The 27,438-nt window shown below is 38.9% G+C and overlaps 1 protein-coding gene across 3 annotated transcripts; it reads right to left on the bottom strand.

Annotated features, from left to right (window-relative positions):
- Positions 1-9,348: 9,348 nt before the first annotated feature.
- Positions 9,349-27,104, bottom strand: LCA5 (lebercilin LCA5). 3 transcript variants are annotated; one of them, XM_085056458.1, is made up of 9 exons: positions 26,983-27,104; positions 26,599-26,693; positions 21,853-22,234; positions 18,847-19,376; positions 17,148-17,285; positions 15,784-15,883; positions 14,504-14,649; positions 12,530-12,668; positions 9,349-10,756 (listed from the first exon to the last, which is right to left on the bottom strand). In XM_085056458.1, the coding sequence occupies exons 3-9, from the start codon at positions 22,049-22,051 to the stop codon at positions 9,951-9,953; spliced, it is 2,058 nt and encodes a 685-aa protein (XP_084912584.1). In that variant the 5' UTR covers positions 22,052-22,234; positions 26,599-26,693; positions 26,983-27,104; the 3' UTR covers positions 9,349-9,950. The 3 variants fall into 3 exon arrangements, with proteins under 3 accessions (XP_084912584.1, XP_084912585.1, XP_084912586.1); XM_085056459.1 differs by lacking the exon at positions 26,983-27,104 and adding an exon at positions 26,914-26,932; XM_085056460.1 differs by lacking the exons at positions 26,599-26,693; positions 26,983-27,104 and having other exon boundaries at positions 21,849-21,970.
- Positions 27,105-27,438: the final 334 nt, after the last annotated feature.

Genomic DNA, 27,438 nt, shown 5'->3' with positions numbered 1-27,438 from the left:
TCTTTTTTATGCTATAGCTGAGCCTGCTGCAAGGAACTGCTCTGAAAGGGCAAGAACCAACACCAGGCTCAGGTTCAGTTTGCGTCTGTGGCCACCTTCTGCTTTGCTAGTTCAGTTTTTTTGGGGTTTTTTTTGGTTTTTTTTTTTTTACAGCTGGGAACTATCTCATCTCATGAAGGATCACTCTGAGCAGCAAGCTAGTGAGATAAATACAAGATATCACATACAGCATCCCTGCTCCACCCACACACTGCTGCAGCCTGCCAGGCTCATCTCACTCAGAGGGGCTCCACACTTGTGGCCTCAGGAGTGTTTCAGCACCTACTGTCCACTGCTCTTCCTGCAGATCAGTTGGCTGAGTGCTCTTGAACTTGGTTTGAGAGTGAAGTGTTTTATGAATGGTTTTGAAACAAAGCAGGAGAGACATCTGAGATCAACAGGTAGCTGATTTCATCTGAATTTGTATTGCACCTACTAGAATGCTTTCAACTCTGAGGTGCCTCAGACCAGTGAACTGTGAGAGGAGGAAGATCTCAGAAAGGGTTACAATAACTTCTAAGTTAACAGGTAATGCTTTGAGACACACCACTGCTCTCACCATTTTGAAGAGGGAGGAACAAATGTACAGAGAATATGTGGTTTTAGAGAGGTTGTCACCAACCCCAGTGGCTCCCATTTGAGCCAAGATGAAAACGTGACCCCCCAACTCTGAAACTGGACAAAGTGGGTGTAGTAACTGTGTGGCTCCCTGAAGGTACCTGGGAGCCAGATGTTCTTAGGAGCTGTGGAAGAGTCGTATTCTGTGTATTTGCTCTCCTGCTGTAAGGTGGAAATACTAATAATATATATTTATTTAATTAGATAAATCCTCTCTTATTTAGGAATAATACAGCATTCAGTGTAATGGTGCATTCCAGCCTGAAACTCATGGTCATCTTGATGGGGACTTGAAGAAATCCAAATCATGAATTGTCACCTTCTGTCATGAAAAAGAAATTATTATTTTTTTTTTTAAGTACAAGATTAAGTATGCACTTGGAAACTTTTATAATTTTTCATATATTTTTATCTCTTAAATATGCTTTCTTTTCTTTTTCTTTGAGGTCTCCAGCATCAATCTTTCAAGGCTTGCTCCACAACCATAGGAAAAAAAACCCACCCTGTTTATTTTTAAATCAAAGCTAAAAAATCTCTTGGGATTTGCAGACCCAGCAGCCCTGAAATGAAATGCAATTCCCTAGGGTTTAGGATCACAGAGATGTAAACACGCCTGCCATCAATGACTACATAAATAAACTAGAAGTTTGGTAGAACTAGATTTTCTTCCAACTTGGTTCTGCTGATTAACTAGGAAAAATAAAAGACATTTTGTAACATTGCAGAAGAGATTTGATGTTTTCAGTGTGTTGCAAGGGTGAGGCTGAAAAGCTTTCAGGGATAGAGGTGTAACAGTGTAACAGTGAGTGCCACTAGCACAAGATAAATTTTTTTTGAGTTTGCTGAATAAGAGGTTTGATCTGCTGGGGGTTACGAAAATCACCCATGGCAGGGATGGAAGAAGAGCTAAGTGATAGATTGGTGAGATTCACAGGACTACACACCTAGGGACATCTTTCTGGGCTGCCTTCCAACTACTGCTGCTGCCCTAGGAGAGTTTCATGGTGCTTGCAATACCCCCTAGCAATCCTCCAAAGGATGGATTTTACAGCCTGAACGGGGCTTTTCTTCATCCCTCAACCCAGTCCTCCCCCTCTGCCTGTACCATGGCTCCCACTGTGGGCCACAGGCATCTTTCAAGCCAATGAAGGAGACAATTTTATGAGCATGATCAAAAATCTGGCTCAGATGCTGCAAACACTGAACAGTCCCCAGTCATCTGCAGTATTAGAGAAAGGTTCAGGCATCTCTGCAGTTAATTAACTGCATAAATAGAAAATATAAACCCACAGTATGAGGACCATGCTGAGGACCATGCTGATGCAATTGCACTGAAAAGGATAGAAGAAGTAATAAGGAGTGAGAGACCAGGTAAGCATCTGAATGACTATTTTGTTGGATGTTCTTCATGAAATTACAGTAATTGTCTGGACAAATGAGATACATTCTTTTGACCATTCAATTCTAAAATTAAATCTTATTTTTTGTTGAAGAGCAGACATTTATTTACGCAATTATCCTGCTTACATCCACATGGACTTCCCTTGAACCATGCATTGCCTGAAGCTGTCAGACTACAGTAGGCACTTTCTATAGGTCCCTGGTATCTATGCTTCTTCATTAAAGACAAGAAGCAGAAATGTAGATAAAAAAAAATCTAAACCCAACTTTCTTCATTCTAGAAAGTTACCCATGTTGCAAACAACCTCCTAAAGCTGCACTCTTTCACTATCACTTTATGAAGTTAGATGCTCATGCAGCCACATCCTGCCCACCTCGGGGACAGCATACAAGGAAAAAAATTGAGAGCAGGAGAAAGGAAGATGGAATGATACATCTCACTGCAGAAACATCCCTTTTGCTGTAAAATAGCTACATTTGTAGGGAGGAAGAATCCAGTACATCTCTGCAGATCCAGTCACACAGGATGGGAGAACCTGTGTCTCTGAGACTGCACACTAGAAGTGAAGACTCACTTGTGTGCTGGACTCTGTGGCTTGAAGCTGAGCCTTCCAGTCCTCTTTAAGTCTTTGTGAGAAGACACAGTTCAGCATCCTGGAGTGTATGTTCCTTCCAGCATTTTGCTTGGTGACGGAGAAAACCATCCTAGCCAAGGCCTCAGAAGTCTATTACAAGGTGCATTTTGTGTCAATTATTTGCACACAGTAGATAATGTCCAGTAGCCTAGAGCATCCAAAATATTTAGAGGAAAAAAACACTGAAACGTACCTCAGATGGGTAACCAGCCTCATTAACAGCAAGCACAAGCATCGACCTAGGCTTCGGGGAAGTCAATGGTGCCCTCTAAAGGGAACTTTTGGGATACACAGGAAAGCTTGGCGGCTGTGGGACTCACTGCCCGAGCAACCATGGAAAAACCTAGGAACAATTTATGTGCAATAGCTTAAATAATCCATAACCTGACAAAACGAAGAGTCGTTAATACCTCTCCTGAATTTGGGAAAGAAGCCTGTGGAAATCTTTTTTCAAACATTTATTGCTTAGGGTGAGAAGACATCCTTGTCCCAAACAATGTAAATGCTGGGAGCAAGACATCAGATCATGGCTCAGGAAAGAAAGGTACATCGACCTAGCAGGACAGTCTGCACAAGTGAAAGCAGGCCACAAAATATTTCATAAAACTTTAATCTGAGCTAAGTAATTCTTGCTCAGAGAGGTTGTGGAGCCTCCCTCGAGAACCATCTGGTTGCAATCCTATGCACTGTGGTCTAGGATGACCCAGCCTGAGCAGGGAGATGGGACCAGGTGACCCACTGTGGTCCCTTCCACCCTTGCCCGTTGTGTGATAACACTGCACAGCAGCAGCTACACAGACAGTGATTATGAGAGCTACTCAGGAATTAAGTATGTGAGTGAACAAACACCAGAGAGCAGCCAGAACACTGTAAGCAGTGCTTTGTCTCAGCCTTAGCCATCAGGAGCCTGCAATTATTTTGTGATTCACTTATAAAATTCAACATGTTCCCTTTCAAGAAATATGAAGTACCTTGAACAGCAACACATACTTTGTTTCAATCTTCCAGTTGAGCTCTGGCTGATTGCACCATCATTTGGCCAAATCAGGAAAAGAGCTATTGATCTCCAATGTACTGATGTGCAGGTTGTATATATGGCTATACATTATTTCAGGACAAGAGTCTGCTTCCCCAGGAAAACTAATTTTGTGTTGAATTCAAGAGGCACTGCAATGCTTTGCTGCTAAGAAAGTCAGGACAATTATTCCCTGGTTTAGTGATTGCCAGTCATTAAAATCAGGATTTACTTGATTACATTTTGGAGAAACTCTAGGCCCCAAGAGCAATTTATAACTGATGAGATGATAAAAATATTAATATTGCTTAAAATGAAGTATTTCCGTGAATCTTGTAAATGTTGCTCATGCTCAAGCTTTAACTATGCTTTTTTCCCCACTGGATTGTAGGTATATTATCAGGAGGATGCTGTGATTTAGCAGATAAGGCAAAGATAAATACTTTGCTCACAAATGTTACATACATGTGCCAGCATTTGTGGTGTAGCCACTAGAAACAAGCAAAATATCAGAGACCCATGATTTTTAGAAGATATTAGAATAATCCTGGGAATGTTTCTTTTTCAGATTCATGCTTCTCTTCAATAAAAGAAATTGCACACAATTCCAGGACTGCAAAATACCCAAGACTTGGATAGAGGATGCCCATACACCAACAAAACTGGGGACAGTGCCTTATAATGCTTGAGAATGTGGAAATTCCTAGTCTAACTTCCACCACCAGCCACTGTAACTTGGAGAAGGCCATTTTTACCTCTCATTTCCTCAGGGTTTTCATGTGGGTGGCATGAGACCTGTAGGTTTAGAGAGCATGTTGAGTTAAAAATGTCTCTGAAACCCTGGTGCTGCTGTTACTGTACATGATGGGTTATGAGACAGGAAAACCATGTACCAGTCAAACTAATGATTACTTGTTAAATAAAGATCATTCCCCAAGGCTCGGGTGCTTGGTTCACACAGGCAGTTTAAGAGGTTTCAACTGAGAATTCAAAGCCAGAGTTAGCTTGAGAGCAAGAGGAAGGTCAGGTATGGGAGTTCAGTTTGTGCCCTTTGCCAATCCAAACACGATTTTTTCATGCTGAGTACTGGTAATTAACTGATCTCTAGTGAATTACAGCACCTGCGTTATCCATCCTTGCTACCATGAGAATTATTAAGCAGCAAACTGTGAAGCTCACAGCTCGTTAGAAGATCTGCACAACACAGCAGCACATAGCCCAAGTCCCAGGACTCCCAATATATCACAGCACAGAGAACAGCAGTGGAAACAAGACTGCATAAAGGGGAAACGACTGGGAAGGCTGGGATGTGGGAGCAGCAGGAGGATTGGCAGAAGGGCTGTCAGAGGCACTCAGATTAGCAGGTCATCAAGATCCTAGCATAGCAATGTGCAGCTTTTTAGGTTACTTGGAATAGAAGGGGTGATCTATATCCAGACTAAAACAGACATGCCATTGAGGGAGGATATTGGGAAGAACAGCCTGAAGCACTTGGCAGTTTCCAGAAGGTGAGAAAGAACAGTGAGGAAATCCTAATGACTTGCAGAGGTGGGATAAGATGGGCAGCTCCTAAAGGACACAAATGGCACTTCCAGACCCAGCCACTCTCCCCAATTAAAAGAGTGAACAGAAGATCCAGGAGAACTTCCAAGCAGGCAAGCCTTGTGCTCTGGGTGCCCAGGCCAGCTGGATACACACACCTTGGTGCCTGCTCGCTGTGCAGAGCACTCCACTACCTGCATCTTAGTGCTCAGGTGTGGGTGTGGGAGTGCAAGCAAAATCATTGCCAAAATAAGGTCACCTTCCTTTCCGACATCTTTCCTGCCCTCTTGTAACACTTCCACCCACAGGTGAGAAGGAACACAGCACAACACAGCTGGTAGGGAGCTTGAGAGTGAGGAACGAAACTGTGGGAGAGGAGATAAAGGGAACATAGTGAGAGGATAATTGTGATGCCTAGGGGATGAAAAGCAGAAGTCAGTTCAAACAGAAGGAAGGAATGATGATCCATCGAAGGAAAGACATGGTGGAAGCGACAAAAGGAGTTTATGAATGTCTGAGGGAAAGTGCAGGAAGAGTTGTGGGACAAAGGCAGATTCACAGAAATGACAGCAAGGTGTCCTGAAGTTTGAACAAAATGTTTCAGGAAAAAGGAAAATGGAGGTAAAAAGAAGGCATTGGAAAGATGAACAGCTATTGTGGAGAGAGTTGAGTTAGGATTTGCATCCTGAACACAATGCTCCCATATTCAGGAACAGATGGGCACACAGGAGGTGTCTGAGGCAACTTTGTTCAAGTAGAACGAAGCAGCTTTGTGCAAAGCACTTCCACTGGAAGGGAGCATTAATACCAGAGGAATGTGGCAAGGATGACAGAATCATGGAATAGCTTTGGTTGGGACCTTGACAGGTCATCTGGTCCAACCCCCTGCTCAGACTGGTGAAAGAAAAGAATACATAGGAGATAAAAATTCCCTTGTATCTTCACAGATATAAAGTGAAGCTTTAGCTGTAATGCCAGAAATGCATTATCCAAAGTCAAACCTTCCCTTGGTTCTCTAGGTTGATGTTCCCCTCTGGAAGCAATGCTTATTTTACAGATTGCTGGAACTGCTACTATAACTGCTCTGGATTCTTTGCTGTGAAGCAGAGAGGGTTTTATTGCATATCAAAAGGAGCAAAAGGACACACATGACAGTCAACCTGTAGCTTGCTCTAAACACACATGTACATCTAATGCATAGCTGATGCCAGTACAAAACAAAGATAGGAAAAATATTTCTCATGCAAACTGGGTTGGTGGTTAATCAAGTGAATCATACCTTTTAGAGAGGTATCCTAGCAACTCCCCAGCAGCCACAAGTCCCGGCTGACAGTGCACACTGATGCAATTGTTCTCCTCCTGCAGACATCAAAACTTTGCAGCTAATCAAAGAGATAATTCAAAACAGGAGACCACATTAAATTTGATCCAACAAAAGGGAATTTTATAAATGAGCAATGTCACCTGGGGCATCTCTTATGCTTAAAGTTGTCATCTTGGAACAAGAGTAGGTCAGGCTTAGCGAAGCCGTGCAACACTGGGAACAAAACCTCCCTTCCTGCAACCACGACTCTCCTGAAGGCACTCATGTCTGCTGTGCTGGTTTCTGCTGGTCTCTGCTGTAGAGCACTGTGCAGAATTTATTACTATTTTCTTGAAAAGCAAAGGCTCACCCAAAGCACTTTCTAGAGCACAAGTATCAGCAAAAGCCATGCCAATGCGCTGGTAGCCACCTGTCCCAAGAACAAATTCACACTCCTAACATGCCAGATTAGATATTCTGTCACATCTCCTGACACTGCAGATAGGCTCAGGCCTGACTGGGTTAGACCTTCTGTCTCTGGACCAGCAATGAACCTGAGGCTACCAAGCAGCCTGAGCCCATACTTTCTAAGTATCCTTATTTTGGGAACATCATAGATTTGCAATTCACCTCTTTAGGCACAGGTACAATGGAAGAAGCAAGATCACAAACACAGGATTCCATAGGGTTATGGAAAGTCACTTTTTTCCTCCCACTCTTTAGCTACCCCAAAGATACCACAGATCTGAGAAAAATATTCAGTATGTTTAAGCATTTCTCTCTTCCCTTTTCCTACCTGAGTTGAGGCTTCAGTTCAGAGTTGTGAGTGGTCTCCCAAGTTCCCCTGCAGTGGTTTACATTTCTTCTGGATTGCAGAAAATCTATTATACTCCCCCTAACACACTCAACAGTTTATCTTTCAAAAAGAAAAACATTCCCTCTTAAAACTTTCTGTTTGCTCTGTCAGGTGAGCCCTGACACCTGACCACCCTCATCAGATGCTCCTCAGACACTTTTGTTTGATGACCACTGTCTTGGGGACCAAAACTAGAAGACCATTTTCCCCAGGGCAGTAATAATCCCCCTGAATATTCCACTAAAACTGTTAATCAAACTTTAATGATCCTTCCTTGTAGGAATGGAGGAATTTCTTCCATCACCTTTGGTGGTTAAGAAGGAAAACAAGAAAAGATGTATTAGCCATAGGATCTAAACATCAAACAAAACCTACAGCTGGACATAAACATCAAATCATAAAAAAATCACCATCAAAACTGTTGCAACCTACTTTTTACTGCAAAAACTGGATTTTTTTTGCAATCAAGTGCTGTTAAAACACTGCCACCACTAAAAGCAAGATGGAGACTGTCCAGCCACAGTAGCTGAGATCAGGGATCCAGAGGACCACAGGGGATCAATATGCCTATTTGTAAGGTCTATAGAGCCTTTTAAGACCTTGCAAAAGTTTGTTCAGTGAGTAGAAAACTGTAATTCCACAGCAGAAATGCTACTTACAGATGTTAGGAGTACACAAAGGTTTCCTCCAACAATCAGATCACCTCTCCCTTTGCACATTTTAACTGTAATGGTATTTGTGCCAGTAACACCAAAACTAGAAAGTGCAGAAAGAGAAACTAATAAGCTGCAGAGATGGACAGCCACAAGAAGAAAAGGGAAATTATACCTGTGATACTGTTCCCAGCCGATCAATTTATTTTCACCTTCCTAATGCAGATACACCTTTTTTTTTTTTTTATGTGAGTCACCACAGTATTTGCCTCAGGAAGAGGCTAGTATCAGGATGTGAATATTTGTGAACTTAAGAAGGGGCTGATAATAAAAAACAGTTTAGAAACTATATATTTAAATGATTATATGTAATTGAAACAGCAGGGCACATTAGTTCAGTATGATAATTGGAATTTGTTAGACGTTAATGAGCTGACTTGCAAAGAAACAAAACCAACTGTCCCCTCCATACACTACATGATCCTTAATAACTGCAGCAGACACATTATTGTTTTATGCCTTAGAACCCTCAACCACAGGAAATAAACAACTCACCCCAATGGCGTTTTCAGGAGCAAAGTGCCTGCTTCCAGAAGGGCAGCACCACCCACAAGTATACTGGACAAGACAAGTAACTACCCAGCCACAAACTACCCACAGACTTCTCCTACTTCTTACACCACAGTATTCACTCCAAGAACACTTTAAAGTCACTGCTGCTGGTTAAAATTTTTCTGATATTGTGACCATCTGCAGGCAAAATGAACCAGATGAATTCTGTAGTATTACAATGAATGTAATTGGGACTGGAAGGAAGCAGGTGAACATGAGCTGCTCTTCACTACCGAGCACCTGGTGAGAACTGTGCCATACACTGGATCTGGATCTGTGACTAATTTTCTTTCTGCATGGGGGGAGCAGAAAGTTACTGCATGATGCAGACACCAAACTTTCTCTTCAGAAGCACCATTGTGTTCAGAAAAATCTTGACTCAATGCATCTTGAAATCATAAGAATTCTCTGCATTTAAGTGTGTTTTGAATCAGGCTCAGAGAGAGTGTATCAGGAGCCGTCTCAAAATCTCTTGTTCTAGTAAGGAATGACCTTCAGCTTATTTTCTGGAATGCTTCTGCTAAATTCTTCATTGCCTATCTTTTTAATTTGTGTACACAGGACCAACCAATAAATATCAGCATGAGCAAAGTAGCAACCAACTCCCCCCCAGTATCAATAATACGACATAAAAAGTCAGAACTTTGTGTTAAAGATGATCTACACACAAGAAATTTACTCAACTCATTTAATAAAACGGTTTTGTTAAAAAATTACTTAATAATGATTGGAATTTTACATAGAAAATTAAGAAATTACAAAAGATGGCATTGTATAACAAATATAATCTGAATATATGAGAAGAGTTAGACACATCTGGTAGTAATGTCCACAAAAAACCTATGCAAAAGGCGAGATCAGCTGTTCCTGAGTTAATTGTGCTTCTGTTGATATTCTTCTGAGATAACGTGACAGCAGTGTAAAATATTCTCTAAAAGAATTAGTGCTAGGAATGTCTCTTCTACGCATTAAATGACTGATATTACACATGCCTTCTCCTGGCACAGTTAAGAGGCTCTCCAAATGCCCAAAAAAGAAAGTGTCTGAGGCCTAAAAGAAATACTCCACAAGAAAAGCAGTGTACTGTGAGCAGCCTACAGATGAAAAACCCCCAAGCATCTCTCCTCTGCATCTCTCCTCTATAACACATACCCATTTATGTAAATTATTCCTTCATAAGGCTGTACAATAAATCTGAAATCATTCAAATCTGTGTCTAATAAATATTACATGAGAATAATTTTTCAGTATTTACATATGAAACATAAAAACACGATCACTGTAAGACTACTTCTTCGATTTCATCTTCTAAAGAACCAAGGGTCTTAACTCCTGGCTTGCTTGTAGTGTACTGCAAATGGTGTCTGCTTAGGCTTCTTCCTTCACCAAAAGGCCCACTGTCTTCTTTTACTTTGTCTTTACTGTTTTTATTAACAAAAGGCTTATTACTAGAGTCCCAATCTATGTCCAAAGGTGGTGTATCGTTATTTTTAGAAAGAACAATGGTATTGGCACTGCTTCCAAAGAGCTGTTCCATTAAATTGGACTTCTTTTCTTTCTTACTAGCGAAATCTTCATTTTCCTTCTCATTTTCTTCTAATCTGTCACTTTTTTGAGTGAGCCAACTTGGTCTCCCTGATCCTTTCCCAAAGGAAGGTACATAACTACCAAATGCTAACTCACTACTTAAATCTACAGTCCTTACACTTCGTTGCTTCTGCCCTTGTGCTCTTGTGCCATCATCCTGGCTGTCCTTTACAGGAAATCCATTGGTAACCTTCCCAGGAATCTCAAAGAACGGATTAGTTTTCTCTTTTTTCTCCAGAGAATCAGATCTTCTTGCTGTATTTACGAGTGGTGCTTGGGAAGTTGGCTTTATGTTTGTTGTATTTTGAATTTCTCTATCAATTTCTTGCATTTTAGCAAGCAGGAACTCTCTTTTTCGCCGCTCTTCCAATGTTTCAGTGCTTTCTCTCTCTACTTCAGGTTTGTGGATTTCTGTCTCCGTCTTTGTTTTCTCTTCTTTATCCATTAAAAAGTTGCTTTCTTTTTTAATTTTGTCATATTCTTTCCTTTGCCACTCTGCAAAAAATGTTTGCACAACATTTAAAATGTTTTAATTTTAAAATAACCTTAAAAGATTTTGAAAATAATGCAAGCAAAAGCTATTGAGCTTTTAACTTTCTCTTCCACATATAATGTCATTTTCCTGCTGTAAAAATAAATTCTTCAAAAATTACAACTAAATCCACTCCTGGTTCTCTGATGAGATATAAAAGTTCATTGTTGTCTCCAAAGGCATTAGGACATTACCCAAGTTTTAGAATGTTCAAAGCAATTTGATTTCTGCCAATTGCCTTCCCATTTCCTGGGTTTGAATTAAAATGAATACAACATTACTGATTTTAATAGTTCTGACTTGCACAGTATCTTATTTTTGTTTGTCATCACCACTGACATTAGGACAGTCCTGGGATATATGTTTAGTTTTTTGGGGTTTTTTCCCCATAAAGGGAACTATTTCTGTAAAGCTATCGGGCCTCAAAGTCATAGGAGTCATCACCTGTTTCAAGTAGTGAATGATTTAAAATATAGTACATCAGCTGCATACAGAAAACACCTTTACATGGGTGTCCTGTGCAACACCATGTGGACTCAGAGTGACTATGCACAGCTACAAAGGGCCACCAAAAGTACAAACCAGCAACTTATACACAGAACTTGTAAATGCTTGTGTAGAAGAAAGAGGAAGCTTCTCAAATATTTCTCCCTTCAAAATATCTTCTCTCAAGATAACAGATGTGTAACCGGCCAAAAATTGAATATGACTACTTGGCCCCTCCAACACAGTAGCATTCTCCTTTGAACATTTTACTTAAATTTCTGACTTAGGCTTTCACAAAGTCCCATGTTCTCTACTGTACTTCAGCTCAGGCTATCAGAAACAACTGCAATAGTTCAGTTAATATACGTAACACTGATCATTTTTCAATAGCGTATCATTACACAAGTTAAGTAAAGAGCTATATTTCTGTCTGTAAGGTGGGGAAAAAAACAGCTTATACAATATGATGGGTAAGGTGGTTAAATCATCTTACTCAGACATAAAAGCAGATTCTTGGCTTATGTAAGTTCTAGTGGAAGATTTTTCACAGACTTTCCCTCTGAAAGCAGCTATAGATTTTTAGAATTCTTGTCATGAAGAGTAAGTGCTACTGCTCATTAACTATAATCACTGAAAGAGTTCTTTAACATGACTGGGTGCAGTCCATCTAAAATACTTGAGATTGACTTGTGCATGTAAGTCATTAAGATGCTGTGAAAAACAAATGAATAAAAAAGCAATACTAAAATATTATGATAGAAACTGACGTTTCTCAAATACCCACACCAAATGATTCAGATAACCAGACCCAAAAAGAGAAACTAAAATTCCAAATTATAAAAGGCAGTAGAAAGTACTGAAAACCAGGCTATATTAAGGAAAACAGATTTGTTCTACAATAGCAAAAATCTACTTCTTACCTCAATAACATATAGCAAATCAGAGATAACATCAGCATTTACCTCCTATGTAATTCTTGTTTTGTAAAGCACAATCTCTCAGACTCCAATACTTTTTTGTGGACAGTGTTTTTTTGCTGCTGCATACTGAATCACAGCTGAGTACAGGGCAAAGATTATTCTATATCCTGTATTTCTTTCTGATTCTTCTTTGCATAATATAACTGAAAATAATTTTCCACTGTAGTGATCTCTGCAAAATCATTTTGCTCTTCTCACCAGAAACCAGCAGCCTCACTTGATTAGTATTCTACAGTGCATTTTTCAGCCTTCAGCTGCCTATTTCCTTACCGTCAGGAAGTTTTGGAACTCTCTCCTCTAATGACTGTATTTCCTGGAAATGTTTCAGTTTCTCTTCCCTCTCCCTGTCCCAGTCTTGTCTTAGGAGTTCTGTTTGTTCTTTCCATCCTTTGTCTTGAGTTTCTTTTTCCTGAAATAAATTAATAAAAACATGAAGCTGATGGGGAAAAACAGTCAATAAAACAACCTACCAAAATCATAAGAATTTCTATGTCATTCTGCAATCACATTCTTACTGCTAAACATAAAATGAGTAAGTCACCTTAAAGCAAAGCAGCTTTGACAACCCAAGGGCTTGGCCCCAAAATATTATCACCTCTAGCATACTTTTATACACCTGAAACAAAATGAATAGACAATCAACTCTATTTTGTATTACACATTTCAGGGAAATTGCAGCTCCAATCCCATAAAGCAAAATTATCACTCTCAGGGTAGTTCTCTTTAGAAGCCAGATGTTGTCTTCTTCAAGGACTTTAATAGAAGGCCACACTTCACCACCTTACTCTCTTAACAAGAAGCAATTTGTTGCCTTCTACTTGCACAATCTGACCTTTTTACTCAAGTGAGTGGGTTGTAGATTCAGACAGTTTCATTGTCATACTTAAATTTATGGAGTATTAAATAACAAAAATCAAAGAGAAAGGTTTCATCTTGGATGACAATTCCAGCTGGGAACTATAGATACATATGTAAAAGGAAGGAACCTGCAGAAAATATATTAATAGCAGCAGTAAAAATCACTAACACACACTAGTAGTGGAAATGAAGAGAAAGCATAGTCCAACACATGGGAGTTAACTTTGTAGGCTGCGCTTATTTTAGAACAAAATAAACTGTAGATTAAAAATACCCTTCTAAGAGAAATAGCAACTACCTAATGAACAAACAAAAGATGACTATTAGCCAAAAAGCCTTCAAGTATTTTCTCTTCAAACACAAGGTTTTCATTGTTATATTAAAAAAATACAAACTACATAAGGAGATGGTGGCCAGGTATTTAAAATGCTTGACTTTAAAAACTGATGAAAACATAGACTACCCAAATCTGATTTACATTATTTAAAGCAATATCCATATAGAGAACACAGAGCTGGACTCCATGAGCTGCAATTGTATCAGCTGTGTGGTTCTGCAACCCACACACCCAAGCATATACTGGAAGAATACATTAAACTACATCCACAGTTACAGAAAGGGTTTGGGAGGAGAGAACATACAAATGAAACTGCCACAAAAAAGTTTCAGCCCTAACAGGAAGCCAGCCAAGACCATCCTCAGAGCATTATTACTGAAAAATAATCCTAGCCTCATGTCATCAGAATTTGTACAATTTGTACCAGAATCTGTGTCATTCTGATTCATAATACCTTTCTTACAAATCTGTGATTTCAGCCCCAGGGTCACAAAAGTATTAGCAATACTTCTAATTATACTATTTTGTCCTAAAAAGGGAAATGGAAAAACAAAAAACCCCAAGCATATTGACAAAGCTGGAAAACCAGAAGAAATACCAGCACTGTGACAATAAGAGGAAGTGTTAGATTTATGCATTGTGAAATAATTCTGGAAAGTAAAAGAAACCATAATTAAGACCAAAGAGAAAACAGAGAGAGGGCAGCCATCACTGTTTAACAGATTGCTTAAATAAGCATTAGAAACAAAGAAGAAGGGTGAAAACCAAAATGAAGGCTTAAAAGCTTCAAAGAGGTAACAGTGGCAGAAAAAGAAATAAATTGAGCCAATGGATATGAGTAAGACAGAGAATATGGTAAACTGTCCAAAAAATAGAGTATATTTCTAGAAAGGTAGCTTTGTCTTAAAGAACAGAATGTTTTGGAAATTTTATTTTTTTACATATATATACTTGTATATTTACATATATTTTCTGAAATATAAGCTCTGCATTTTACAATCTGATAGGTGAATTATCTGGACTAGGTCTTGATTTTTTATGGAACTCACTATTTTAGGAAGAATTCCTTCCTTCTTGTTTGCTGTGTCAGCACAGCCAAGTTCTGATTCTGGAAGAAGTTCTGCTGGTGAGAAGTATCCACTGGTTTGTACACCTTTTGTGAGCTGTGGTCCCTTTTTAATATTTTGGTTGTTGGCTGTAGAAAATACAAAATAATTAAATTGTGTTTTCACTTGAAAATATCCCACTATATACCTGTCTCTCATTTTTCATGATTTACAGCAAACATAAGACTGTATTGAAGTCAATGGAAGTGGAAAGTATTGATGAGTTTCACACAGTTGTTTTCAGTATCTGTAAAACCTAATAATAAAAAAATATGGATGCAAAAATTCTACTGGAAAGTAATTTAAACCCCACCTTAATGCTATTTATATGGTCATTACAGTGTCCTGAATATTAATTAAAAAGCCCCACAAAATATCCCACTCATCTTACTGCTTGTTATAGAATCAAACTCATAAAATTAAAATTCACTTTCTTGAATCTTTGAAACACATACACTTATCTCTACGGAATAACATTAAAAAACAATCTGAACCTAAAATGGAATAATAGTAGAGCATCTATAATAAAATGAGCAGCAGACAAACTGTTTAAAATACAGGCATTAAATATTTAAAACAGTCCCATAAATTTCTGCTTCTCCTGAAAAGCAGATTCTACTGATCCAGTGAAAACAGTCTAAGTACAGACACAGACACACACATTTTTTTGTGGGTAGGATGAGGTTTGAGACTGTCTTGTCACACCAGAAGAAATCACTGTACTGATACTTTTAGAAGATTATGTTCTGGGACACATATACTTGGAGGAAAAAAGGAGTGCAGCTCATCTGACAGACAGTAAATTTGAATTAGTGAAAAATAAAAAAACAGATCACCAAAATATTCTTAGCAGTGAAGACACATCTTTTTAAAGCCTCTGTAATTTACTGTCAAGTAGACATTATCTATCATCTATTGGAGATTTTACTAACAACCTTCCCCTTCTCATTTACCCAGGAACTTCTGGTATGAAAGAAGATAAAACTGCTGTTTGGTGAAGATTTGGCTCTGCTGCAGTTTTGGCTGGGTTTTGGCTCTGCTGCAGTTACAGAACAGTAAAAAATTCTGTAACCAGTGCTGCTGAAATAAGTGCAAAAAGGTAAATGTGCTTGAACAAGCAGCATCAGGGTCGAGCACTGAGTGGCATGAAAGGTATAATCCAGCTGAGACATTTCAAAGTGATGCTAATAATTTTTCTCCTTTTATTGCTTTATACAAGTTACCTCTTTTTCTATGTACAGATATATCCATGTCTCTTCTAGGTGATGGCTTCAACATACGATTAGCATATATATTTTTTGCTTCAAGCTCTTTCTCTTTTTCCTGTGAATGAAAGAGTTAAGTATAAAATTGAGTTACTGGTGTTTCATTTACTAGTCACTAGCAAAACTGTAAATTAAATTAAAAATACATATGGCCAATCAAAACAGAGCAAACAATTGTTTCATCCAATGTTTTAAGGATAACAATCACATTCCTAACCCTGTTTATCCTATGAGAAAGCAGATAGAACTTTCTTTCCGCCCCAAAACTGATTAGCAAAATATTATGGGGAAAATAAAAGAACCCCTGCAGTGAAAATATAACCAAATGTCAGTGCTTCCATAAAAACAAACAAGACTTATAATGTGTACAGATTGCACAACTGAATTTTAAGTGCTGTGAAGAGTTAAACATTTCAATGAAAGCAATGATACTTGTCACAGGGCATGTCAGTATCAGGGAGCAGAGGCCCATTGTATCATAGAGGTAGAGGCATACTTTTAGCACATTTACTAAGTAAAACACAGAAATGAACAGTGAGTTATCAGAATTCATCTGATATTGGAAAGGTTTTCAAACCATTAAACTTTCCACTAACAAATCAGGCTTAAAACACCTAATCTAAACAAGTACATTTTAGAGCTACTAACACTACTGCTACTTGCTGAATAGCTGGGAATGTGGTGAACTGCTGCATCTCCAACATATAACTATGTCCGAGACCTGGAGTTCCAAGAAAATTCTCCCAGAAATGAAGTACTTTAGCTTGAGTCTTATTTATGTTTTCTTAAAGATAAACTGAATAAGTAGAAAATAACAATATTTTAAGTACTTTAATTGAGAATTTGGGCAACAATGGTGGTGGTGTGGGGTGCCAATAAACATTTGCATGAATTTAGCAACACATGTGGACATCACAAATACATGACATTAATCTTCATGCAAGTAATCTTCTACTGTAATGCAAGTATATTACATTGAATATTTACATCTGGAGATTTAGTTTCAAATTCAAGCCTTCAAAACCTAATTTTCCAGCAGATTTTGTGGTTTATTCTCAATGCTTGGCTACGTACTTGCTCTTGCTTTTCTTAATTAGTGCTAGCAATAATGATTAACACAGTGACATTCCTGTTATAAACGCTGTAGGGTCAGAGCACAGAACATTTCAATTTAATGCCGGAAAGGAACTCATATGTGGTATATAATTAAGCACACATCAGAGAGTGCAGTCACTGGTAAACTACTCAAACCTGTTTACAGATACTTCCAAAGATAAAATCCCAGAACATGGTTAGCAACTTCTATTCCTTTCACATTTTACCTTCAGCTTCTGATTTAGCTGATTAAGCTCTTCTTGGAGAGCTCTGTTTTCTTCTTGAGCCTCGTACAACCTTTTTTTCTTTGAAAGTAACTCTCGTTGAAAACTGCTACCACTTAATTCAAGATTTCTTTCCAGATCCTTCAATTGAAAAAAAATATTATTAATAACTGAAGTAATTTTTATAGTCAAATTACTTACATAAAATTACAGTAAACCAGTGTCTTGGGTATAGATATCAGCTTGACCATCACTGTAACACAGAACACATTTCAATCTTTAATCCTAACTTTGAGGGGGCAAAGCACCTGCAGATGCTGCAACTCATCCTTTTGAGCACTGGGAGGTGATTTGAGGACATAGAGGGAATTCACACTACTTTTTGCAAGGCTCTTGCCACAGTGGACCTCCAGATCTCTAAGACAAATCTCCTACTGATGGGTAAGAGAGAGAATCCCTCCCTGAAAGTGCAGGATGAGAAGGAAGAAAACAAGTAAGAGTTTTTTTTAACCTTTCTACTACAAACTAGCTTGTGATTATGGTTTCATTTACATACCCTTGTCTTGTTATAGGTATTTTAAGTGAAGCTGCGTTGATGAAAGAAGGAAACAAAGTAGAAGAAAACCCCTTACCTTTTAAAGCATAATTTGTTTTACCATGATCCAGTATTATAAATGCTGAAATACCTAATCATAAAAATATAGATGACAGATGGTGACATTACAGGATGAGGTGGTTTGGCTAACTCAGCCATTTATATCTTGGTACTTTGGGATTTAATTCATAAAAGCTTAGTTTCCACCTTAATCCTTGGATTTCCACATCTATTATCTCTGTAACGTAATTTAGGTTTAATTACTAATATAGACACCAAGCTTTAACACTATTTGGATGACATGATTTAAACTAAGGATAGCATAAAATTTATATAATATATATAAAATATATCAACTATCAAAATAGCACAACTACCAACAGATTTAATAGTGTTAAAACAATTTTTAAGTAGGATGAGTTTCTAGACATATTTACAGTGTAGATACGCTTAGATATGTTTACAAAAACATAAACATTTTTGCTGGACAAAATTAAAATCTATTGGACAAATTTCTTAGAATGGATACCCATAAAAAGCTCTAAAGATTATTTCAGTATTTAAAAAACATGCTGTATTTTTTTCCAGCTGAACTGTTAGATGTGCAGAATAGTGGACAATTAAAGACTGTATGAATGCTGTTCAAAAATTGAAAAAGAATTACTATATAATATTTTTTAGAATTTTAGTGTAAAGTTCCCTAAATAGTTCCCTAAAAAGTTCCCTAAATTTTAGCATAAAGTTCCCCTAAGTTCAGAAATTTTTACAAATGGTTTCCCTTCAAAAGGAGAAATTAGATTGCATAAAGTTGTATTATAGCTGCATGCACCTCTGAAATGTTATATGTATAAAAACACTTAAAAGCACATATCCACAGGACATATTCTAACAAAATATGCTTAATTTGTAAACAGAAATTTGAATGCACCACCACCTCATATATAACTACATAATCACCTTAGAAACAATTTATTTGATTCTACTTATGGGTAAAACAAAAAACAAAATACTGATTTTCTATTTGATCCACAGATGTGAAAAATTACAATTCATGGTGGTAAGAAATATCTGTATCAGAATTTCTTACAAAAAAGAAAGTCATCCCACCTTAATTCTTTTTTCCCTCTCCTCCAGCTTGCTCTGTGCTAAGGCTAGTTTCTTGGCCAGGTCATCTCTTTCAGCAAGGTGCTTATCTGCAGACAGCTTTTTCAGTTTCTGCAAGACAGTTTTGTTCCTGTACAGTTCATCTTCTGTATCTTTCAGCCGTCTCTCTGTTGCACGTTCTCTCTCCTGAGATTTTCGTAGGCGCTCCCTTAATATTCTAATCTCATTGTTGTGCCGAACAAGGAGTTGAGAGATTTCATTTTCCGTATCTTCAAACTTATTCAAGGCTTTCTCCTGCCTGTACTGAAGACTCTTCAGTGCCCTGTTTTCCTTCTGCAGCTCATCCAGTCTGATGTGGAGTTCAGACAGTTCGTTCCGGAGCTCATTGATTTTCAGCAGCCTAGCAGAAAGAACTCTTTTTGTAACAAGATCTATATCTTTTGCAGGAGAATCCCTAGTGAGGCTCTGAGAACGGAAACCCCACCGTGCCCCTCTTTTGCTTGGTGCATATTTGGAATCCAATTTCTTTGTGGCTGAGAGAGGAAAAATAAAAAGCATGTTTACTATTAGACAATGCAGTTTGTCTACTCAGACATTCTTCTTGGAACCGAGCTCTGCCTGAAACAATTTTACAATACTTAACAGAAATGGCAGCTTTCAAACCAGACAATAAAAGGCATATATGAGATAGACTTACGCTCCTTTTGATAGCTGAAAAATGGAGATTTATGTCTGTGATCTTCTGTAAGAGGTAATATCTGCAGCCATTAATATAGGACCCCGGTAAAGGAATCCTCTGCAAATTGTATCAGAAATGAGAATCATATTTTGTTAATATTTGATATTGTTTATTAAAATGGTTTAGAAATACTATATTCTAATGCATACAAAATTAGCACATGCTTTTAAAATGGCAACAATTAGCTGAGCATTAGCTAGTTATGTATTATGCAAGATGTAATTCTCCCAGACAAATGCAGTAGTATTTTCAAATCCAGCTGCCATGCTTACAGACAAAACAGCAGATTTCAAAGGCTCAATGCAAAAAGCCTCCAAAGCAAAATTATAAATCCCATGAAAATTCAGTTCTCCCTGAATAATTTATTCTTGTATCACAAGTTATTTTCCACACGGTATTCTCATTTGATTACTTGTATGCACCGCTCGCATTCGTATTTATTACTACTATTATTTTATTGTCATCCCCACACATAAAAGCTGAACATTTTGTTTCTATCTTATTTGCCTCTCATGCCACACTCACAGAATGAATCATATAATCCACTAAAAATATTTCTTAAAACAACTGAATTAATAGAGTGCATAATTTCTTAAAGTACATCAACGTTTGAAAGAAATACACTGAGCAGCAGTTTGTATTTCTGACTTGAAAGCTGGGATACAGCAATAGTGCAGTTACCACACACAGTGAGTGTGTGTGACAGCAAATTCCTCCTCTCCTTTGCAACTCACCACGTTTCTATTCTACAGAGAATACTTTTCAGCAAAAGTAACAGCTTAAAAATATCTTTTTATAATTTCCTATAGACATTTTGCACAAATACTCATTAATTTCTGTTCGATGCTCATTTTTTCCACAGCTTGGGCAAACAAAAGAAGGTGTGTTTTTCTCCCTTACAAAGAACACTTATGTCACATTCAGGTGTGAAAAGATTATCTAATACATGCACTGCAGGAATTATGCCACTCCTATCACCAACTAAGGGAGTTCCCATTAACCCTAGATTTACAGCCCGTATAAGAATTTCTCCTATTTAGGGCAAACACAAAATTTGACTACCAAGATTGTACTTTTGATCATATAGTTAAATTGGGGAACAGTATTTCAAGACAATGTAATATGACATTCACAATACCTTCATGTAATAATTATGTTCAGTTCTGTCTGTGTAATCAAAGAACTGGTCACACATTTGCCTCCTTCAAATTAAACAGGTGGAACTGCAGTTTTTGGCTCCCAGACAGCTAACCCATTACTACCACGGAGAATATGCCACTTCTGAATACAGAGAAGCTCAGCAAAACACCAACTGCACCAGGACACCCACACCGTCAAGGATCTACAGAGATACGTTCCTTGGGCAAATTAAACACTTAAGGTCAGACCTTCTGGCACAGCCTAGATTGTAACCTTGACCAAGTGATTCACACAGTATCAAGCACTTATGAATGAACTAGAACACCTGCCCAAGAAAGGCAGGACATGCTATGTCTTCACCAGAAAGTGTATACAATTATTTAAAACAAGCTGTCAAAGTGTGGCAGAAAGCCTTCCCACCCCTACTTCTGCCCAGGGCCTGCATAACCATTCTCCTCTTTTTTGCAGGGACATTCACCTCCCTACAAACTCCATCAAGAAAGCAGCCTATGAGTGTGAGGGAGCTCAAAGTGCAGTTATATCATCTCAAATGGGAAATATTTTACCCTCAGGGAAGAAGCCAGAAAAGCTTTTCTCTCAATCTCCATCTGAACCTAACTTTCAACAAAAATGTTTTGTCTCTTTTGCCACATTACTGGTCTTTTGTTTGTTTGTTTGTTGAAATTCACAGTATTATCCTGTAAAGTTTAGTCAACTAGACTTCCACAGGACAGGTATCTGTAAGGTATTCGGTCAGGGAAATTTTAACAATTATCTCTCTTTTGCAGACTATATAGTAAGGACTTGCCTTGGGTTTTTGGCCTTGAGGCTTTAGTCAAAGACAAAAAGCAAGAATCAATATGAGTCAATAAAAGGCTAGTATAAAAGCCACATTCACTTCTTAAGAAAATTATGAAGAATTCTGAAAATCACTTAAACCCCTTCTTAAGCAGGAGCAGTTTTAATTTCAGTTTTCAATGGAGCAGTTACTGTCTACTTGCCATCTGTAGAATAATTCACATGAACTGTATTTGTAGATCCTCACAACGGTAGTTTCTCACTTTTGAGTTTTCAAAGATAATTAACTCTTTGGAGCAGTTACAAAGCAGCAATTTCTGCTACCCACCTACCTTGGTAGCGCAACAGGCTGTTTGAAGTCTGTGTTTTGTGATGTCTTTTTTCTTGGCTCGTAGATGGAGGGCTTGGTGCTGGCGACTGGCTGGAAGAATGAGATGCATTACCTTCATCTGAATAATAGGAGTCACTATTTTTATCCTCATCTGATTTCCTCTCCTGTTCAGAATCTGGGCTCCTTACTCTTTCTCCCATTTTTCAGATTTAATGGCTTTCCAGATTTTTCTCAAAGACTGTTCATTTTGGCACAAAGGATCTTTCAGTTGTCACAATGGCAGCAGCTGGATTATTTCCTCCTGTTTATCATCTTCATCTCCAAAGCATGAGATCTCTGCAGTTCAGTTCAGCAAGCAGTAGTTATCATTCAGAATGCATTTTCTGTAACAATTTAGAGAGAAAAAAACCCAGTCAGAACGGTTTTGCTCAGAGAGTTAAGAAAGAAAGGTAAAAAACCTGTAAAATTATTCATGATTCCTATAACCTTATGCAACATGCTGTGCTACCTATTGTTTATATTGGTAATTATATCTACATTAATTACTTGTACTAAATGTGACAGACATCACTCTAGGAATGCTACCACTATTACATTCAAAAGTCTGAGGTACTTCAATCTCAAAAGAGAAATCAGAGTATTAACACAGCTAAATCCAGAGTAAGAAACTACTCCCAGGATAGAGAAGGGAAAAGAAGAATTTGGAAAACAAAACAGAACACAAGTGAAAGTTGTTGATATTTAGGAAACTAAGTTAGACATGTTTTAAAACTTTTTAACTAAATGAATGAACAACTTACGTGTGTGACTAGAATTAAGATAATTGTAGCATTTGGCTAAATCTTCCATTCCTCAATTTCCAACATTCCAATGACGTTAAATAATGGGCTTGAAGATCAGTTGTCCCATTTGTCTGGAAAACATTCTCTCCCTAACCACTAATGAGACTGTATCTATACATCACAATCTTCACCCTGGAAAGTACTTGCATGCCCTGGTGCTTCATCCCTTTAAGGACTGGCCAGAGCAGACACAAATTTGCATAGATATATATATATATATATATATATATCTGATAAGAGAGACCACACCACTAGTACAAGATACCCATTTCACTTGCAGCAGGTATAAAAAGAGAAGGGCCGCTCTTGCAGCCTGTCTGATGCAAACTGAAAAATGCCATAATCTCCAGGTGAAGTCACTTCATTCTGTATTTGGAGACACTTCCTGAGAATGTAATGGAGCAAATATATTCAAAATTTTCTTCACCTTCTCAGTCAAAAGAATTTTCTTGACAGTTTAGGGAGTGTTTTACTGACTACGCTCAGCCTCCCTTGTCTTTTGCCTCTCTTACCACTCTTGGCAGCTTTCAAGCTTAATTTCACCATCTCTCTCTTTTCAATCCAACTTTGAGATATCCAGCCTCTAATGGGTGAATAAATAGGACTTGCATCAGAGCCCATCAGTTCCACCTGTTGAATGACATAACCTCCTAGCTGATTTCTAAATGGCAAAGCAAATTACACACAAAAAAATTGAGCTGCTTTCAGTCAAAACTGCTCTACACTGCAGCACATTCAACATACCTGTAAATGAGCTGTAAATTTTTCACTATATTATTTCCCAATAAAATAAACTTGGCCTGCTTCTTGGCCTTCACTGCCTATACATGCATTATCACATAGCCAAGCTGAACAGAAATGTCAGCTGCCACAACAGTTTTCATTACAAATTCAAGCTTTCTGGCTCAGTTCACTGTTAGCACAACTCTGTCTCCAGTGACTGGAATCCATTTGGCCTCATAATCTATATAGAAGGAATTAGAGGAATAAATAGCCTATCAGGTTTCTAAACTGGGAAGATGCTTGGAAATTAATACTGAATTGCCTGGAAAAGAGTATTTTTTGTTACTTACGAAGTAACTTTCCAAAATAATGTTTTTTAAACACCTAAGTATTTTCAAAGTGGTCCAAAAAAATTAAGATGCCTAAAACTTATGTCAAAGGATTCTGATGAAAACCAAAATTACACTGCAAAGTCCAGAAAGTAAATAAGCTATGCTTGAGATCACCTGTCCTAGAGATTACTAAACACATGCTGGAAGGTATCATTATTGTGAACATTCAAATGATCAGAAATGACTGTTCTTTTTCCTTCCAAGACAATGGAGTTATTAAAATTATTTCAAAAAGATATATTTAATCATAACTGTAACTAAGATCATGTAAGAATATTAGATCAGGGTGCTTCCCTGCCCCCAGACAGTGCCATTCCTAACTCCTGGCCCCACAAACACCTGTGCAGAATGGATGTTATTTTGCTCCTTGATGAGCAAACCAAGCCCAAACAGGCAGAGTTTTGGGGACAATCTGTTCTCTAGAGGATGCACAGGCAAGACTGTATCAGGTCTGACTCCACAGGAGAGAATTTCATGGAATGCAAAAAAATAGAAACCAATATATTTATATTAAAGTACTAAAATAATATGAGATATAAAAATAGTACTCTGGAGGCACAAACCTCATATTCTTACACTTAGGGAAAGCATAAATGCCTACAGTTTACGTCTAATTATATATATAAAACAAGAGCACTCACTTTCACGTACCAACTTAAAGCTGATCAGTTATTTTATAGCCCCACAAGAGTTCACTGAAGAGGCAATAATCTTTTTGAAGAATGCTTTTCATAAATCAGTGTATTTAAAACAAACAAATTGTAGAACTGGAGGATTAGAATTATCCATCGCTGCTGTACTGGATATTCCCCAATTTTAAGAATATTTTGCTAAGTATCATTTTGACATACAGCAACATAAACTAACAAAAATTTTAGATGCATTCTGGAAGTACTTGAAAAGCAATGGAATGAAAACAAATTGAAAAAGGTTGAACAATAAAGCTCCGTTGTAGAATTGCCAAAAACATCTTTTGGATCTTCAAACGGTTTTTGGCTTTATAAACTGGTAATATTATAATATTTTCCATACACAACAAGAAACCTTAGTCTGTCAAGTCTCACCAAATTAATTTTTCCACCAGTTTATAATACAATTTGATTAACAAAAGAATGCAGTGTATCTTGAGAACAAAAGAATCACTAGGATTTTTACTTGAGTGAGCCTAAGGACTATCTAATTAAGAAATGTTTCAGTTCCCTGACTTTTCAATTGTAACAAACTAGTTTGAGTTGATTATAAAAGAAGTTTAATTTGTGTGAATAAGATCCACAAAGATATCTATTTTCTCCTCTGTATATTTAATAAGTTTGTGAGGAATGAAACATTGTGGGTTAGCAGTGGGTTTACTTTAGCTCCACCACCACCACCAAAATCCCAATCCTCTCCCCTCAAAAGCTCCAGGCATGCCTTTAGAACTCTAATGAATTGAGATCACATCAGAGCAGCTGAAGCAAATCTGGGACTTGCATGAAGTTTAGAAAGAATTTTGTTTCCAGAATTTCATACTCCTTCAATTCTGCAACTTCTGTCTCTTGCTGTTATTTACATATTTTGGATCAAAACCATGTTCATCATTACAAAAACAATCAAGCACCAGGTCACTGCAAAGGACGTGACAGACAAAACAAAGAACATAAAACAACTGCAACAGTTACAAGAGATTCTTTATTACTCCTAAGTAAATCACAGAAATAGAAATTGAACCACTGGATTACAGGTATTATGCAACAGACAAAAAGGAAAATTACTTATCAATTCTTCTCATGCAGTGCACCCAGAGCTTAGTTCTGTAGTGAAAGTCTCATAAAACTTTTTATGTCCTTTTCAATATTAGCACCCTTGCAACACCAGGGGAAGCTCATTGCTTTTGCTGGTCACTGAATGGCACTTCCCCTGTACAAACACTGACCTCTAACGGCCCACTCAGTTCTTCCACCTATTCTGAGAGGGACACTGCAAGAAAGCCAGCTTCAGACAAGTACAAAAGCATCAATCCAAGTTACCGAAGTGCTGAGCTTAGGAGCAAAGAATAATTTCAAAATAAGTTCGTCTCCCTCCTCTCCCTGCATCCATCTATCTCTTTCATATCCACATACTGTAGTTTTTCCAGAAGAGAGTGGAGCAAAATAATTTACTTTTATGACATCAAAACATATTGAATAAAGAACCTTATTGAATAAAGAACCTTAGTGAGGACTAAGTATAACTTCATTAGGTACTGCAGCTGCTGACTTAGCTGCATGCATTTCTTCTAGGTTTACTAGCTTTTCACAGAATCACAGAAACAATCAGGTTGGAAAAGACCTCTGAGATCATCAAGTCCAACCTAAGACCAAATATCAGCACATCAACTAAATTATGGCACTAAGTGCCCTGTCCAGTTTATCCTTAAACACTCCAGGGATGTCCCCACCACCTCCCTGAGCAGCCCGTTCCTATGTTTAATCACCATTTTTGTGATGAAATTGCTCCAAATGTCCAACTCCCCTGGCACAGCTTAAGACTGTTGTTTTGTCATGCATTTTGGTGAATTAAAACGCACTATAGTTTTAAAAGCCAGTGCTACGTTTACCTGACTCTGTGCCAGTAAACCACAACGTCACTTGTGTCAGAACTCAAAATTAAGAAGCTGCTGTAAATCCCAGGTCAGAAATGAGGAAATGGCACTTCAGAGCTCATGCAGGCCAGTCCTACAACCGGCAGATGATGTTTCTAAATCAGACTCCGCCAGGGAGACCCACGCCGTCGCTCCTATTCCCTCCTACACCCTGGAGTGTGCTGACTTACCTGGTTCAGCTCAGCTCAGCTCAGCCAGCCCCGAGAGCAGCCCTCTGGTTCCTGAAGTGCGAGCAGGCAGCTGTCCTTCCCTCAGCGGAGACGTTCTTAAAGAGCAGATGGAATATTATTTTCAATCAGCACTTCGCGACGGCACATTTACAACGCAATCACCGAAGCCTACATACATTAAATGACTTCGGAGGAAAGGAACTGAACACCAGCGGCCCAAGACTTTTGGGATACCAATCCCAGGCCTAGGCCCGGGCCCGTTCCCAGCTCCCACAGCCCCCGGGAAAACACGGGCCCGCGGCGGTCCTGTCCTACCCCCGTGCCGCTCCCTCCGCCCCGCGGTGTCCCCGGTGTCCCGCCGCCCCCGGCCCGTCCCGGCGGTACCTGCCCGGCCCCTCGGCCCGCCCTGCGGACGCGCCGGCGGTTGCCCCGTTACGCTTAAAGGGGCCGCGCGGCGGCCATTGACAGCGGCTGCCCGGCAACGGCCGGCGGGGAGGGGGCGGGCGCTCGTCGTCAGCCATTGGCTGCCCGCCCTGCCAGCTCGGCGGCAACCGTTCTTCCCATTGGCGGGAGCTCGAGCTTCGGCTGCTGATTGGCTAAAGTGCTGCTGGGAGGGGAGGTGGAGGGAGGCTTAACGCTGAGGCGCTGCCGCTCCGCGCTGTGGTGCCCCAGCAGCGCCTGCAGGGGGCGCTGCGGGCCGGGCGAGCCCTGCCGAGTTCCCGCCCGAGGGGACACCCAGTGGCCTCCCCGAGGCTCTGCCCGGGGCCGGGAGCCGCCGCAGCACTGCCCCGCCCTGCCTTGCCCTGCCCTACCCTGCCCTACCCTGCCCTACCCTGCCTT

Source organism: Lichenostomus cassidix, chromosome 3 (genome assembly GCF_008360975.1).
Source record: "Lichenostomus cassidix isolate B80296 chromosome 3, HeHo_3.0, whole genome shotgun sequence".
NCBI lineage: Eukaryota > Metazoa > Chordata > Aves > Passeriformes > Meliphagidae > Lichenostomus > Lichenostomus cassidix.
This window is presented reverse-complemented; position numbering and strand designations above follow the sequence as displayed.